At 42.2% G+C, this 17,167-nt stretch overlaps 4 protein-coding genes across 6 annotated transcripts; 3 read left to right on the forward strand and 1 right to left on the reverse strand.

The window, feature by feature from the left end:
- Nucleotides 1-198: 198 nt before the first annotated feature.
- LOC6552681 (phosphatidylinositol 4-kinase type 2-beta) lies at nt 199-7,045 on the forward strand. 3 transcript variants are annotated; one of them, XM_015153984.2, is made up of 9 exons: nt 199-355; nt 521-923; nt 979-1,597; nt 4,487-4,605; nt 4,873-5,003; nt 5,144-5,339; nt 5,398-6,212; nt 6,269-6,337; nt 6,398-7,045. In XM_015153984.2, exons 2-9 carry the CDS (start codon nt 759-761, stop codon nt 6,399-6,401), a joined length of 2,118 nt encoding a protein of 705 aa, XP_015009470.1. In that variant the 5' UTR covers nt 199-355; nt 521-758; the 3' UTR covers nt 6,402-7,045. The 3 variants fall into 3 exon arrangements, with proteins under 3 accessions (XP_015009470.1, XP_015009471.1, XP_026836715.1); XM_015153985.2 differs by lacking the exons at nt 199-355; nt 521-923; nt 979-1,597 and adding an exon at nt 3,364-3,896; XM_026980914.1 differs by lacking the exons at nt 199-355; nt 521-923; nt 979-1,597 and adding an exon at nt 4,375-4,415.
- A 36-nt stretch (nt 7,046-7,081) lies between these two features.
- On the reverse strand, nt 7,082-9,633 carry LOC6552812 (DNA ligase 6). The gene is made up of 3 exons (XM_001978907.3): nt 8,465-9,633; nt 7,953-8,406; nt 7,082-7,895 (listed from the first exon to the last, which is right to left on the reverse strand). Exons 1-3 carry the CDS (start codon nt 9,550-9,552, stop codon nt 7,155-7,157), a joined length of 2,283 nt encoding a protein of 760 aa, XP_001978943.2. The 5' UTR covers nt 9,553-9,633; the 3' UTR covers nt 7,082-7,154.
- A 645-nt stretch (nt 9,634-10,278) lies between these two features.
- LOC6552811 (protein-L-isoaspartate(D-aspartate) O-methyltransferase) lies at nt 10,279-11,864 on the forward strand. Its single transcript, XM_001978906.3, has 4 exons — nt 10,279-10,518; nt 10,580-10,716; nt 11,179-11,583; nt 11,637-11,864. Exons 1-4 carry the CDS (start codon nt 10,464-10,466, stop codon nt 11,718-11,720), a joined length of 681 nt encoding a protein of 226 aa, XP_001978942.1. The 5' UTR covers nt 10,279-10,463; the 3' UTR covers nt 11,721-11,864.
- A 1,644-nt stretch (nt 11,865-13,508) lies between these two features.
- Nucleotides 13,509-16,107, forward strand: LOC6552810 (transcription initiation factor TFIID subunit 6). Its single transcript, XM_001978905.3, is given in 4 exon segments — nt 13,509-14,297; nt 14,356-14,525; nt 15,192-15,912; nt 15,914-16,107. Coding segments are annotated over 4 exon segments (1,764 nt in total). The 5' UTR covers nt 13,509-13,523; the 3' UTR covers nt 16,013-16,107.
- Nucleotides 16,108-17,167: the final 1,060 nt, after the last annotated feature.

The raw sequence follows: 17,167 nt of genomic DNA on the forward strand, positions 1-17,167 counted from the left end.
ACATAATATACACCTTCCGCAAACCTTATGGGTTCCAATAACGGATAGAGTTAAAAAAATAATAAGCAATGCTGTAAGTTATATTTTCAGTGTACGCAATTAAATTGATCAATTTCTACCGAATTCTTTCCATTTTAATTTGATATTTTAGTATTCCTCAATTTGAAATATTTCCGCCAAGTTCTTAACGCTCTTATGTGCGAGGCTGCCACTCGGGGAGCACAGAATTAGCAAGTTGGCAGCACCGCGAATTCTACTCGTCAGCTGTTTGGTTTGTCAACCATTTTTCGCTTCGTGTTCTTAGCGAAAATTAATTCGAACGCGTAATTCACTTGTTACATTTGCGGAGTGCATGGTGAGTACCTAGTTCGATGGTAATTGAGATCCTTCGCGTCTCAAGTTCCATTTCTGAAATGCAACTGGGACAGAAGCTGGGGCTCAACGCCAAAAATCGATAATTGTCGAACGAAATAGAAGCATAAAATTGAAGCACTTAACAAGTAATGTAATTAAATTGCAGTCCAAATAATAAAAGCATATTGTGCGGGAACATGCGAGCGGAGAAAAAACGGAGGAGCAGATAACAGATAGCCAAGCGACGCCCAAAATTCTCAGATAGAAGCGCAAGAAGCTGCAGCACAGCGCGGGCCTTTGTTGTTGCGTCTGTTGCGGATCCGGGGCAACGGCACCACCTATTCCTACAGCGCGCCCTCCGTACCCTCTCCCAACCACCCACGTGCCTGCCACCCACTGCAAACATGAGTAGCGCTCGGGATCAGGAGGATCCCCCGCTGCTCCAGCTCGAGGACGAAGTGGATCTCATCGGGGACTTCGTCAAGGACCAAACGCCGCCCAGAAGCCAACTGGCTCCGCTTCTAAATGGGTTCGAGTCGACTAGCAACCAGTTGACCACCAAAGTTGAGGTAAGTGCCCTCCGTTCTCAACCTCACCTGCAATACGAACTGGCTTTTCTCTTAGATCAACACTATTGGCATGGGCAAACGCAAGACCAGGAGAAGAGGCAGGAAGGGGCGGGAACCCATGCTACTGTCGGTGGACGACGAGGAGGATGAGGAAGAGGCGTCAGAGGAGAGGAGCCACTCCAATGGGCTGCCGCCAGGCGAGGAGAGTGCCGGCGGCGATGCTGTTATACAGAAACCGCAACTGGATAAGTTGGTCATGCTCCACGACGACCAGACCGACGACGAAGATGGCGAGGATGCTGTTCTGCTGAAGAGAAGCTCAAACCCGCGCAACCAGAGATTCAAAGGCCGCACTGAGGAAAGCATCGAGACCAGCAGCCAACCACCCCAGATCATTAGTCACATCGCACCCGCGAAGGTAGCATCGACATCTCCCCTAAAAACCACTGCGCACACTGCTCTCGCCCGTCATCCTAATGACGAGGCCGACGACATTTGCCTTGTGCCAGAAATCGACTTCGAGGGCATGTCCACGGACGCCGGCAGCGACAACCGGGAGTCACAGCCGCTCCTGGGTGGAGGTAGTGCCAGCCACGGAAGTCGCATCAGCGAGCTGTTGGGCGGACTAGGACGCGGGCACGATCATGTGGAGTTCGTGTCGAACACATTTGGCGGTGAGTGCGCTGCGGTTTAATGAAGTCGTACAAGTTGCATTACGTACTTACTACACCCAGACAACATTGCCCCCTTGTTTGCTTTGAGGCTTTATTTATGATGATTATCAGTTCTATGGCCGCATATAGTGGTTCTATTAAAATAAGGAGCGCCAGCCTAGAACAGATTATTTAGTGACTCGATGCTATTCGTTCAACTTGATCTCATTTGTATAATAGGGGGAGGATCTGTAGCTTTAAACTACCACATCCGCTCTGTAAAATTTATGAATATAAACGTATCGATCTAGACAATAATGTCCGTCCAAATTAACTCAAAGAATTAAGCCAATGCTTACATACAAAGTACACGTTAAATAAACATTTAGTACATTGTTTTACAATATTTTATACTCCTCAAAAAGACTTATAAATAAAAGAATCAGCAAGTCATTTCTAGCTATTACAAGTTTTAAATTCTGAGTCAAAACAATCATTCTGGTCGACCCAAGTTCGCTTAAAAGATTATTTAAATGCGATTTGCCTTTCTTGCTTAAAACCTCATGTTTTTGTATGCCCTTGCAAAGATAAATAATATTTGTATGATTCAATAGAAAAGTTATAATGAAAAAATCAAGGGGTGTAAACGAACATCCTCACAGAATCATTGCTTTGCATTAATGTCTTCACAAAGAAACCTTACGAAATTCTCAGTCAAGCTTTTAATGGTGAAACAAGATAGGAAGCTTTAGTCGAGTTCCCCGACTATCAGATACCCGTTACTCAGCTAGTGGAATTGCAAACGAGAAATTTCAACATTTTCTGCAATATCGGTAGAAATTGAGGAAAAAATAATGAAATAAAAAAAAAATTCAAAAATTTTAAAAGTGAGGGCGCGAGAGAGACAAATCTATAAAAACTTACAAGACATAAAAGTGAAATAATATCACATTTTTCAAAAGTGTGGGCGTGACAGTTTTGTGCGGCTTTGTGGGCGTGGCAACATTTGGAAATAATCTTGCGCTGCAGTTATGTCTCTGGAAGCTGCATGCTTAATCTCAACATTCTAGCTTTTGTAGTTCCTGGGATCGAGGCGTTCAAATGGACAGACAGACATGCCAGATCGAGTCGGCTATTTATCCGGATCAAGAATATATATATATGTACTTTATATCGTCAGAAACGTTTCCTTCTGCCTGTTACATACTTTTCAACGAATCTATTATACCCTCTTACTCTACGAGTAACGGGTATAAAAACACGATGTGATCACTTTATTTGTGAAATCTATATCCTAATTCTACTGATGCTTTTTTAAATATTTTTCAATTGCAAAATTGTCAGGAAAACTCTAATGAAAATCACATATAATGCTGTAAGAAAGCTTAGTGCGCTTGTACTGGTAAATGATTTGCAAATACCCAATTTCTGAGCGAATTTTTAATAACCCAATTTCTATGTGTAGGGAATTGAAGCTTAACTTATTATATGTAGAATGTGTTGTGGGAGTGATTTGCACTTCCATTGTGTATCGTCGCAATCTCGGTGACCTTTGATTTTGGTGACTCAGGTGATCGCACTGCTCTGCTGCATTTAAACAAATGATGATGAGTAATACCCCTCATTTGTTTTCGTTGCATTTCGAAATGAGTTCTGAAAGCAATTTATAATTTTTCTGTTCTTTTTGCATCAGTTCTCAATAGGTTATGTTATCAGTATATACAGATATTACCAGATATACATATTTTGCTCGCCGTAGCAGACAATCCTCCAAATTTCAAAATATTTTTTACACTTGTATGGTTTCTACTAGTCCTATTTTTTTCGACCTTAAGCATAAAAATTGTGTGTTGTAAATGTTGGTGTACTTGGATGTCATCGTGGTCGTCTGTAGCTCGGGTTTGAAGTCAGTCAGGAAGCATTTAAATAATTTCGAGGAAGGCTCTTCAAAAATGGAACTTGTTCCCTTGGCAACTGTCGCCAATTGGACATACCCCCATGCCGAAAACCAACCTAAAGACGTTTCTCAGCCAGGAGCCGTTGCCTAACAGTATATCAGCCGATGAGCAGCCCACAACAAGCAAGGATGCACTGGAGACCAGCTCCTCGGTGCCCTCCAGCACCGCGCCCTACGCCTGTATCTGTTGCGAGACCAAGTGCCAGCTGGACAAGGACTTTCTTGAGACGCAGTCCGACAAAGAGGGCGATCCCCCCTTTCTGGTGAACTCACCGTCGATGGCGCGTGACTCCAAAGACACAGTCACCGTTCAATTCGCGGCTCCTCGCTGCAATTGCGCCAACTGCCCGCTGAGGAACTTCTGTAAGTGGGGGGTTGGCCCTTATCGAAACGCTTTGGCTATGCTAATTGTGACCTGGTTCTCCTTTATCAACTGCCAGCCGACTCGAAACCTCTTAACTGCCGGCGCATTTAATTGAACTGTGCCTTCATGTCGCGCTTGTCGAGCAGTAGTCGCGAAAACTTCATCCAGCAAGTGTTCTCCATTTGCCAGGACTTGCAGGGCGATTTCAACGACAACTTTGATTTCATAGGTAGCGCCAAAGGATTTGCGTCATATGCAATTTCTTGATATGAGGGACATGCCTTCATCGCAGTCTTATAAGCGTTTACGTGCATGTTCGCTGTAATTATTTTTATCCAACAGCTGGCTCGACATTGCCTACTCATTTCGGTTTCAATCGCCTCTCTGTTGGTGTGTTAATAAATTATTAAAACCATAATTCTGAAGCAAATTCGTCCAATTTGAATGAGTAACGAACAGTCTTTACTTATACGCCGCTTGAGGCATGCGAATCTTCGTTCTACGCACAAACTTCTTCAGTAATTTCAAGCTTTAGCGCAAATGTCTATTTTTGTTTGACTTAACATAACTTTTAATCTTTTAATTACAGATGACCCGCTTTTCTCGGAGATTGTGGCGAAGGCGGAGGGGGCCATCGAGAATGGTGTGCTGCCCGAGCGCATTTACCAGGGTAGCAGTGGTTCCTATTTCGTCAAGGATGCCTCCCATGTGAGTAGGAAATCAAGGCGTTTTCCAACCGTTTTTGCGCATAAGCTAGGAGTTAGGTCGTCCAGTTCTGGGCCTAACTTTGTTAATTTGTTACTTTTCCGCGCATATATAAATAAATCAGGTAATAGGGGAAGTGCTGCAACTATAAGGCTTTTGCAAAACTTTTGGTTTTTTCCTGAAACAGTATAAAAATATTGTAATAGATGGCCGGGTTATACTAAATATATTATTTTTGTAATTTTGAGTGATTTCTTTGTATCCCCTCAGCAATGTCTGGCTGTATTTAAGCCGAAGGACGAGGAGCCCTATGGCAGACTGAATCCAAAGTGGACGAAATGGATGCATAAGCTGTGCTGCCCGTGTTGTTTTGGCCGAGCTTGTTTGATTCCCAATCAGGGGTAAGATAATACAACTTGTTATTATTATTTATCAAAAATAAATTGAGTAAATTATTTCATTTGCTCGTATACATTTGTAAATGTGTTCGTTTTGTATGTAATATAAAACAAATTATTAAAAAGTTGTTCATATCTGTTAGATACCTTTCCGAATCAGGAGCCAGCTTGGTTGATCGAAAACTTAATCTGAATGTGGTTCCAAAGACGCGAGTGGTCAGATTGGTTGCTGAGAGCTTTAACTACGCCCGCATTGATCGCCAGAAGGCCAAGCTGAAGAAGCGCATCAAGGAGCACTATCCGTCAGCTCACTTCAACCGAATGAGCCTTCCTCTAAAGGTGAACTGGGCTTAAAAACAAACCGACTAGGTATTAACCAATTTAAAATTCCTTACAGACTGGCTCCTTTCAGCTCTTCGTGGAAGGCTACAAGGATGCGGATTACTGGCTGCGGCGCTTTGACAGCGAACCGTTGCCGCCTTCAGTGGCCAAGTCATTTCAATTGCAGTTCGAGCGCCTTGTCGTTCTAGATTATATCATACGCAACACGGACCGGGGCAACGACAACTGGCTGATCAAGTACGTGGCCCCTAAGATCACGACCCAGGTGGGTGGCACCGGCGGCAGGACTATGCACGGAATCGTGAAACCCAAATTGCCCAATGCGTTGGGGGCTTTAAAAATCGTTGATTTAAACGAGCCGCAGGCTAGCCCAAAGACGACGACCGATGGTCGCCCAATAAACCAGCTGGATGGTGGAGCAGCCACCAATGCACAGCAGGACAGCAGCAGTCTGACCAGCAGCGAAGATGAACCCTCCTCGAGATCCCATTCGTCGGAACCCGATTGGAATGTGGTGAACTCGGCCTTCATTCGGATTGCTGCCATCGACAATGGCCTCGCTTTTCCTTTTAAGCATCCGGACTCTTGGCGAGCTTATCCCTACCATTGGGCATGGTTACCGCAGGCGAAAATTCCATTTAGCGAGGAAATCAAGGAGCATGTGCTGCCGCAGTTGTCAGATATGAACTTTGTAGAGGAGATCTGCACGGAGTTGTTGTACCTCTTCCAGCAGGATCGTGGCTTTGACAAGCGTCTCTTCGAGCGCCAGATGTCGGTGATGCGGGGCCAGATTCTTAATCTCACCCAGGCCCTGAGGGATGGTAAGTCGCCGGTGCAATTGGTTCAGATGCCAGCGGTGATTGTCGAGCGGTAATTATTATATTTTCCCGCGTATTGATTGGCAGTAATGTTTCCTAATATTTCAGATCAAGCGGGAGTCGTTTCTTTTCTTTTACGCAGCGCTTCCAAAATAAGAGCCCTTTCTTCTCTTGGTGGTAAATTGCCGGTTTATTGGTACTTAGTCGCATCATTTACTAGCCTCTGCTCTTTTTCAGCTAAATGGAGTAGCCCCTGCCAGGCCCACCAAAAATCAAACCGAGCAGTCGGTTAATGCCGTCTCATCGTCTTTTTCATCGTGTATATGCGCTTATTTCCAAATCGTAATTGGCTGCTGTCTGCAAGGAGCCCAGAAATGTATTTTGTTGTATATGTTAGTTTCTTTCGCCAAAAACCCCAAAATGTCATATTCAATAATTAATTACTTTTATTACGAGTTTATGGGATAACTTACCCATACCATGGTTACATATTTAGGAATTACCTTATGTTTGTGAAGTGCTTCTATAGTCAATTGTTTCCGCATAAAATATCATAAAATCAAGATATCCTGGAGTTTTGTGAGAAAAGTACTCGCCCAAGTAGATTACGCATTACTTTATTATTTAATTTAAATCATAAAGCCTATAGGTGAAATAATCAAAGCTCATTTACATTCGTTAGCACTTGAGTTAAGGATTACCATTGTTATTAGCATTAGCACATATTTAATGGTTTCCTTCTCCAAACTATAACTTAATTTAATTCTAGTTGATGGATGCAGGCAGTTAAATAATACCAAAATACATATGTGAAGTATTTAAAATTGTATGTAAAAGGCAAGCCTTAATTACAAACATTAAAAAATTATAACAGTTGAACAGCAACTAAAGCTCTTTCGATCATATGTAAATACCTAATTATTTAATAACAAAATATCTTAAAACTAGCAGCAGACGTACTTAAATCCTAAGGACTTGTTCAACAATTTATTCACTATAGGAGCCAATCGTCTGCTGCATCGGATGCCAGTCTACTAACTAAGACAACTTCGCCTTTCTGGACCTCAATAACATTGCATTCGGTACTTTGAATTTTATCCTCCATTGGAACACAAGGTATAAGGACTGCTCCAGGGTCGAGAGTTTCGTTTTTAATGTCCATTTCAACATATGGAATTTCGGATTCCATTGCATTGTTTCCAGCAACTATTTCAGAATTCGGAAACGATTCCGGTCCCAGGGGCTCGTTTTTAACTGGTATCTCGGATTCATTTCGAAAACTCTCTTCCATGGTGCTGGACATTATACTTACATGATCCGGTATCTTATCTTTGCTCCCTTTGGAAACATTCTCTTGCACGGGGCTCAAGAACATTTCAATATCTGAACTGAATGTTGCAACGCGTTTTGGCGTAGCTAGGAAAGCAGATATCGAAGGCTGATACCCTGTACTCAACATAGATGCCCGACCTTCGTACTTGTACCACTGTGTGGGCACATCTCCAGTGACAAAGAGATTGCGACCCACAGGAACGGTGCTTATGACTCGCTTCGGCTTGAGGAAGCGTACGAACCGCTCCAACTCCTTGTAGCTGGAGTGTTCCGAGTACTCGATGCCGATCGTGCTAATTCGCTTTCCGTAGGAAGGCTTGGAGTTTTTTTCCCAGCCGCTTGGTCTTATACCTAGCAACATATCATATTGGTCCTCGAATAACGTGAAATAATCAACCAGGCTCTGAAACAAATTGATATCCTTTATAAGGTGCTGCAATAGTATACACTTTAGACCTACCGGATAGCTGATTTTTCCCATTGTAACAACGTGCAAGTTTGCTTCGCGGGGATCTTCTGTTAGCACAGAATCTAGATCCGGCCATTTAAGGCATCTAACGGCAGTGCTGCGATTGCTTTCCGTCCAAACTTTCATAGTGAACTCTTTCGCTAGGGCCAGCCATATCTTCTCTTTTCCTATCACATAGGACCCGCAGACGATAAGGATTCTTTTGGATGCATTTTTCTCTATGAAAGCGCGCACCAGATAAACGGCACGGTCAACGCTCTCGCTTTGGTGGCAAAAGTCGTAGTTCTTATTCATATACGTTGTGTCCAGATAGAGCAGGTCGATGTTTGCATGGTTCCAGAAGATCGGCAGGGATTCCATGTCCGCGCTACCTCGAAAGTCTCCAGTGTGCAGTATGCATTCGCCAGAGCTCAGTTTGAAGAAGAACATGAGTGCTCCAGGACAGCTGAAAAGGGTAGAAAATAACAGTTTGGTAAGCTTAAAAAAATAGCGATTGCTCTTACTGGTTAGCTTCTAAGGCGGTTACTTGGACGCCATTTACGACCAGGGTCTGGTCCACTTCAATCTCATGAATGTATGTTGTATCGACTTTAATAAATGTTTGCACCAGGCGCGCTGTAGTAGGACTCACGTAGAGAGGATAGCAGAACTTTTTAGTTAGGCCGATGTAGTGATCCGCATGAAAGTGGGTGAGAAAGTAATGTGTGACTCCATCTATATCCCCAAACTGAAAACCGTCGACGCAGAAGGATGTACCTTCCACGACTTTATAGGGCGGACAAGGCTTTGGTTTTTTTTGTTTGCGTCCAGTTTCTTTTTTAGAGTTTTTGGGCAGCGGGCTTTCCTTTGGGATTGTTACCGTTGATGAGCGGAAAGAATTATTCGAAGGGGATTTTTTGGAATCGGGTGAGATCTCGACCCTGCATGTGCTGTTTAGATACCCATCGAGAATGGGAACTTTTTTGGGACTGTTTAGCTGCGCCTCTGGACTTCTATGCTCCGCTGCTAGTACAGGGCTACTTGTTTGACAGGGAGAGGCTACTATGGAAGACTTTTTTTCTGTGGCTTGCTCGTCCTCGGAGCACAGGTCAATTACGTCCGACTCGGTGATGGCGTTCTCCTTGCCTTTTGCACGGCGACTAGGCTGCACTCGCTTCTCTGGCGGTTTCGCATCCCGCTTGTCCGTGGAGGCGGAGAAAGTGGTTGTAGACTCCTCGAACAGGCGCTTGCGTCTCCTGGAATTTTCTTTCCGCTTGTCCAACGGAGGATCCACCGTCTTGGAGGCGGAGTTTGGCACCATGTTGACTTTGTAGTTCTTGACGGCACTTTTAAAAAAGCTATCGATGCGCATTTGTCCTGGCAACGGAGTCTTCTTGCTGGAACGCTTGAACGGAGTGCCGACTATAATTGGACATGCTTCCGCTTTTGGCTGGATTTTTTTTGCCGTGGAAGCCACACGAGCTCTTCCCGCTTTTTTCTGTTTCGGCGTGCTCTTCTCGGTCGTGGGGGGTGGGTCCGGTTCCACATTAATTCGTATAGTGGCCTGCAGATCCGCGATCGCTTTTATCTTTATTTTTCCTACATTGGACATCTTGTTTACAAATAACTCGATATCAACTTCACGCCAGGATCGCACCGGTTCAATTGCCCGATAGCCAGACAAACTGCTTCTTATATCGAAAGACGAGATGGCGATTTTGACGCAACCAAAGGTCCTACTAAAAATCGAGCGCAATATTTGAATAGCCAATCAAACAAAACAAACGTAATCCAAATAACCAATACCAATTTTAACGATGAATTTTCGGAATACCATTGACCTATTAAGTACTGTAGACTGAGCGTTAAAAATCAGCATTTTCCGTGTTGCTGTATAAAAATGGGTGTTTTCGTATTTGTTTTAAGAGGCACATTATCTAATTTATACTGTCTTCCCTTACTGTTTTATTGTTGGCTCAAAGTCTTGAAATTCGGCGCAAAAATGTTCGACCACGCAATGGTTTAAAAAATATTAACTTCGAGCATGAAGCCATTTTTTAATACCAATAACAGGATTACGCATTTATTACCAACATGGCCAAGTGTAGAAGCTTGTGATTTTTTTTTTTTTGTATTGTATATGTAATATGTATATATTTTTAAAATTATATAATATTAATATTATTATAATCCTGACTCTGAACTGACAATTAGGTTTTAGTATGAGGTGACATGTATGCAGGTGCTTTTTCAATTTATGTATTGAACTGAACTTATCGCAGCTGTTGGAAATTTCAACAGAGGAGTTGAACATACATATGCAAGCATATGACCCAAATCTTAATTTGTATCTACGCACTGCTTGAATGTATCGTTTCTTGCCAGAGTTATCGTTTTTTTGCCATCTCTGTTACATATATATTATTATAACAAAATTAAACAAAACAAAACAACAAGACGGTGGAAAAAAGGCAACTTGTTTTTGGGATTGTTAGACTGGGCTTCTTCTTTCGTGCCTTCAGCATGGCATGGCGATCCGTGGGATCCAATAATGAAGACCTCATTCGCCAACTGAAGGGTGAGCCATTAAATTCGCTCTATGTAAAGGAAAGAGTTAATAATAGAACCGAATCCCCAAGATCACGGCGTCATTGCAAGTGAAGGCGTAGCCCAGGCGATGAAGGAAACCGACCGCAAGCACTACTCTCCGCGCAACCCCTACATGGACGCCCCGCAACCCATAGGAGGAGGTGTCACCATCAGTGCTCCTCACATGGTAACTTAAAAACAAAGCTTGCTGACCATCTTTGCTATGTGAGCCAATGCCCACACTCACGATTCTTTTAGAAGGAAGCACACAGAAGTTGGTAATTTCAATCCTCTCATGGCTCTTACACTAAAGCATTTCTGTGGCTCATCATCTGATAAGAGTCGTTATAGTGACAGAGCTATCTGTTGCAAAGACGATTTGAAATGCAATGGATGTACAGTTTTATTTTGACCGCATTTCATCTTAAAAGATTTTCGGGGCACCTTGTAGTGTAAATTGTAATAGTATAATTGGCCTCTCTTTGTATGTAAAGAAGGAATAGTTATATTGTAAAATTATAACAATAATAGTTTTCGAAGTTCATTTGAAGACTAGTTCTTCATTCGCGTAGCCTTGCCCTATCTTTGATGGTCAGTAAGGCTAGGAGATTACAACGTGTCCACCTTATTATTTGCTTCTCTTGCTTAGCATGCCTTTGCCTTGGAGTATCTACGCGACCACTTGAAGCCCGGTGCACATATACTGGACGTGGGCTCTGGATCTGGTTACCTCACAGCCTGCTTCTATCGTTACATCAAAGCTAAGGGCGTCGGTGCGGAGACCCGGATCGTGGGCATAGAGCACCAGGCAGAGCTGGTACGGCTGAGCAAGTCCAACTTGAATACCGACGACCGTAGCATGCTGGACTCCGGCCAGTTGCTAATCGTCGAGGGCGACGGGCGTAAGGGATACCCCCCCAACGCACCGTATAATGCAATTCATGTAGGCGCAGCTGCTCCCGACACGCCCACCGAACTCATCAACCAACTGGCGAACGGCGGACGCCTCATAGTTCCAGTCGGTCCCGACGGCGGATCTCAATACATGCAACAGGTGGGCAGATGCTTACGAGTAACTGCTGGAATAATATGAATTAATTTTCACAGTACGACAAGGACGCCGATGGAAAGGTGCAGATGACACGTCTCATGGGCGTAATGTACGTGCCCCTTACAGATCTTCGCTCCTGATTGCACAGAGTGGGAAGCTCGCTATTTGTAGTGCTGCTGCTGGGGTTTATTCTCTATCGCGTTTTTGCTTACTAGTTAGTAAATAAATCATAATTGAAATACTTGTTTTCACGTTGAGTCCAAATACATAAGTTTCCTGAACAAGCCACCACTTCCTTATTCTTGGTTTAGAACTAACTAACTAAACTACAAAGAATCCCATTTAACTGATTAAATCTTGAGAGAAATCTTGAAAGAATATCAACACGAATAGAAATAAAAATTCGATACTTAGGGCCAACTTTCCACAGAGTTGTTATTCAAAAGTGTTATTCAAAAAAGCTTAATTTTTGGTACAAAGTATGACTTTTAAAAATGTTAACTACGTCTTTAGTATTTAGTATTCACAGCGATGAATAAGCTAATTGTAAAATATTCCTGCTTAATATTAAAAATCAATAATTAATATTACTATTATTATTTTTGAAATTCTTCGATAACATATCTGACTTTGTTTTAAGAAACTAGCTAACAATTTTATATGCATTTCCATACTGCGTCCCAAAAAGTGAGGAATAGATTTCCGAAACGGAAAAGCTGGTCAAGCCTTTTAAAAAATTAAAATAAAATCAAAATATTTTTTAAAATTGGGGAGTTAGGCACTAGTGTTTATGTCTAATAGCCACTAAAATACTTAAATAATTTTCGTTTGCTACATTGCATTAGAGAATTGTCCCTAATCATTCAAGCTCAGTATTTCAATGATAATTAAGCCAGGAGTATTTTTAAAAATTGTATTTTTAAAATCGCTCACAAGCCGAACCAAGCTAAAACGCCAAAACTATTGAATACTGGTATATTATTTATCTTTCCAACCTCCCAATAGCTAATTAACGGGTATTTGATAGTTGAGGCACTCGCTATAGCGTTACCTCTTGATTTTGAATGCGACGGCAGGGAAATATGTTGAGTAGATTTATTGATAGACATATTGTAGATAAAACTTTAAATTATGGCGTAAGACTAATCTGTCTAAGCAGTGCTTCTACTAAAGTACGAGGTATAATAGTATATGATTTTATTCCATCTACCGCGCGATATGAAACTGATTTTCCAATTCCCATTCGTACTAGGCGGTTTCTACAATTTCACTTGACATTAATGTCAAAGTCAAGTTCAGTCGGTTGTGGAAATACTATGAAGGGCAGTAGTCGAAAGGAGCTCGACCTGGGAAGTTCTCCCAGCGGTCATAAATTACACTAAAAGTCTAAAAACGCGATTTATTTAATAAACAGTTTTCATATAAAGTAAATTTGTTTGAAATCAAAAATTATTATATGCAAGAACAATAAGAATTAACCTCGATGAAGAGGTTATGTTCTTAGAGCTAATAGGGATAAATTGTTTTTTAATGTGTATTCGAAATGCTTCTTTCGGTAACCGTTGACCTTATGATTAGAAGGCTATCAAGTTGTGGGCCACGTGATGCCTAAAACATATGTATATGATTTATCTGGTTTCACTTTTTTAATTTATTTATTAATTAAATAGCGGGCAATGTTTGTGGTTAGAATTTGAGATTTGTGGGTTGAGTTTCTTTTTTTGGAAATAGTATTACTCCTCGGGTAAGTTGTGGCAAGCTGTGCCAATATCGAACTGACATTCAAAAATCAAACAAGCCGCATTTGTAACTTTCGGCTGCGATTTGAATTCTTTTTGATATTTTTGAAAATCCAATTGGCGGGTATCGAGTCACAACCCTGGCTGACCGATAACGTGCCGTGCATCGTCCACCTATCGACCAGTGCCATCACTACTGCCAAAATGTGGCAATTTGAAAAAAAAAAGGCAACTGAAATGAGAACGCCTCAGAATGAAATGCCCGACAAGGAGGAGAGCTTCAGCAAAAAGTCCTTGTCGTTGCGTTCTTTGTCCGCGATATCCTTGCACAAAACTGGTCAGCGGCTGGACGACGGAGTAGCCGAGTGGCTTTCCCTTAATATTAAGGAAGACATTAAAAACCTGCTAAACGAGGCGGGAAAATACATGCGACGCATCCGGGAGCGCCGGTTGAACCTGTCCCACATCCAGCATGCTGTCCGAATGGACGACAACCTGTGCCCTGACATTTTTTTCAGGCTGATCCATTGCGACGATTGCACAAGGCCTCTGGCCGAAAATGTACCCAGAACCGTCGGCGAGGCTGTAACTACCGAAAATGAGGATAAACCTCTCGATGTCGTGCCAGATTCCGCACCGGAGATTTCTTTGGAGCCGGCTCCCGTCCACTCCGGCTGGCTAAAAGTGGAGCAGGTGCTGCTAAATCCCTGGAAGAGCTATCCGCTGACCAAGGAACAGCAGTCCTTCTTCGAGTTGGTTACCGAGGCCTGCATGGGCATATCGGAATCCCGGCGCCAGCGGGCCCTCCAAACTCTCTCTACTGATCCGTCGCTAGAGGTGTTGCTGCCCAGGCTGATCACGTTCATCGCGGACGCAGTGGCTATCAACGTTACCCAGCAGAACTTGTCGCTGCTCCTTTACCTTATGCGCATGGTCAGAGCCGTTTTGGGAAACCATCGCTTCAGCTTGTTGCAATATGTGAGTATTCGGTTCTGAGGAATAGGATAAGCTGAAGAATGCATCTGTTGCATTGCAGCTTCACCTGCTCCTGCCGGCCGTTCTTTCCTGCCTGTTGGCTAAACAAGTGTGCGCATCTCCTGACGTGGAGGATCACTGGGCCTTGAGGGAATACTCCGGAAACATAATGGCCCATATAGGACGCCAGTTCAACGCTGCCGACAACAGCATCCTGCCCAGAGTCATTGGGCAAGTACTCATCTTGTGTGTGGGTTCCATGATCATTTTTGAATTCCGTTTATCCCTTTAAATTATTTAAGAATTCATGATCATACCATTTTATTGGCTAGAACTACATTCTTCACTATTGCCCCTTATAAAGCCAGTTAGAAAAATATAAAGATTAGTGTATTAAACACTATTTTAAAAAGTTGTTTAAATTAAAAACAACTCCGCAGTTTTAACTGGCTTCTGTGGCCACTCTTTAGAGGAATAAATTACCTTTTACTCATTACTCGTAGAAGGAAGCGCTTCCGTTCCTATAATATATATATAATCTTAATCAGGATCACAAGCTGAGTGGATCTGCTCAAATATGCCGGATTGTCGGGATTTCGGCTACCATAAGAGATAGAAAGCTGAGATTAGGCATAGGCGTAGTGACGCAAACGCAGCACAAGTTCATTTCACGCCCACTATAATAACGCCTATAGCGCTAAAGTCTCTTGCACCCACGTGCCTAATGTCCGAAAATTGTCATATATGTACATATCAATAAGTGCTTAGCTCAATGATACGCATCTACGTGCTAGAAAGTTTATTAAACAGAAGAATGCACTCCTCACCCCTCTCCTCCTTGCATGCAATCTACATCGCTTCCGCTCGTTGATTTATAAATATCCATTTATATCCTAGGGTTTACAAAAAGGCGCTGTTGATGAAGCCACTGACGACGGTCTTTGGAGCAGTCATTGGCCTGGGAAAGATGGGGAATTACGCAGTGCGCGCCTGCATTGTGCCTCAATTAAAGTATCTATCTGAACACATCCAGCCACACATGACCGCCAGTAATGGCTCTTCCAGCTCCAGCCTAGACAAACAGGCAGCTAAGTACATTCGCCATCGGGTGGTGAAGATGTGCACTCCCGTGCTGATGAGCTTACATCAACCACCGGATCTGCCGGAACAGTATTTGGACAAATATGGATCTTTGGGCCCACCGTTGAGCGATTCCGTCATCGTGACGCGTATGAAGTTACAAGCAGTGGCTGCAGCCAAGGCGGAAGCAGAAGTGGCGCTAAGAAAAATGGCTGCAGAACACCATTACTCCAGAGTGGCAGGAGCTCGACATGTCGGCTCCAACGGTCTTATCCCTGGCAGCCAGCTGCCCAGCAATGGTGTTCGTCACACGAGCCAAGCATCGCAATCAATTCTTTCTATGAATGGACAAACCGTCAATACCCCGACGAAAATTCCATGCAATCCAATGCTTCAGTATCAGAAGCAGGCCATCGTTTCCAAGCCATCGGACTTCGTGGTTCCTCAATCGGTGCAATTCAGAAACGTTGTTATCCCGCCCACTTCCCAGCGCTCCATTTCGCCATCCAGGAACGGAATAGTTTTAAAGCCAAACAACGTTTGTGTTATTCCACCCTTCATAAATGGATTTGTTCCTACGCCATGCAATAATGGCAGAATGTCCATTAATTACTTACTTCAATAGCCGATCTCTGTAAAAATACTTATAACTTTGATATTAATAAGCTTTTCATTTTAATTTTAATTTTTTTGCGGTCCTTGAAAGGCCTTGAAGCCTTAATAAAAACATCAAAACCGTACAATCAGTAAAATTTGTCTTTAAAATTAGTAATAAGAATAAACCGCGCGTATTCCGAGTTGAAATAAACTGCAATTGTAAATAATAGCTCATTGGAAAATGTAACCAAACCAACAACCATTTTTAAAATCAACGTTAACAAACCAGCAAAGCAGATTACCAAAATATCGTACGCGCCATGACCAAAAAGAACGAAGGAGCATTTTTCTGAATTTTTTTCCGATTATTTCTAATGCTATATGATATAGTGGTCTGATCCGGGCCATACGGTTTATGTTCATACTACCTGTTGATACCGATCAAAAAATGGATGTATGTACAATACATATGTACTTTAAATGGTCTGCAATTATCATCTTGTTAAAAAGACCCTTCATTCGGTTTGTTTGTCTTTCTGCAACAAAACTGTGATTTAAAATCGTAACATATTTCTTTTTAGATCAATAACGCGATATTGGGAAACCTGCTAGTCTAGCGGGGAAATTGATATAAATTGATAAATTTTCCATGCCCATAACTTCTGATCTTGTTGAGACTTGTTATATATCTAGTTGAATAGGAGGTTCAAAATAAAAAAATGCGTTAGGAGTTAATAATTTTACGTAAAAAAGTGGATATCAGTATTTTGTATGTTGGAGGTACTAGTTGTTACTAGTTTTAACCTAGTTAAGAGGTCAGTCAGTTTAATAGCCTACAAATTTGTTTTAAAATTTTTAATTTTATCAATATATTGGCATTTGCAATACAATATTTTAATATAATAATAATGTAATATAATATGTTGTAAGTTATAAATACTTAGTGCCTCATAAATAATCAACCGTACAATAAGAAAATTATACTGTAATCAAATTCGCCTCTGTTACCCCACTGTGCAGCGTAACATTTTGCAAAAATGGCGAAGTTGTAAAAAATGTACGGTATTTTCATTTGTTAGTCGTATATTTGTTTTTGTCTCCTGACATATGGGCCTATGTAGGTAACAAAATTTAAAAGGTAAAAGTGTATATTAACTCTTATTAGACTTGCGATTTCAGCCCTTGTCAACCGTCTA

The sequence above is a fragment of the Drosophila erecta genome, unplaced genomic scaffold (assembly GCF_003286155.1).
Source record: "Drosophila erecta strain 14021-0224.00,06,07 unplaced genomic scaffold, DereRS2 tig00000000-arrow-pilon, whole genome shotgun sequence".
Taxonomy (NCBI): domain Eukaryota; kingdom Metazoa; phylum Arthropoda; class Insecta; order Diptera; family Drosophilidae; genus Drosophila; species Drosophila erecta.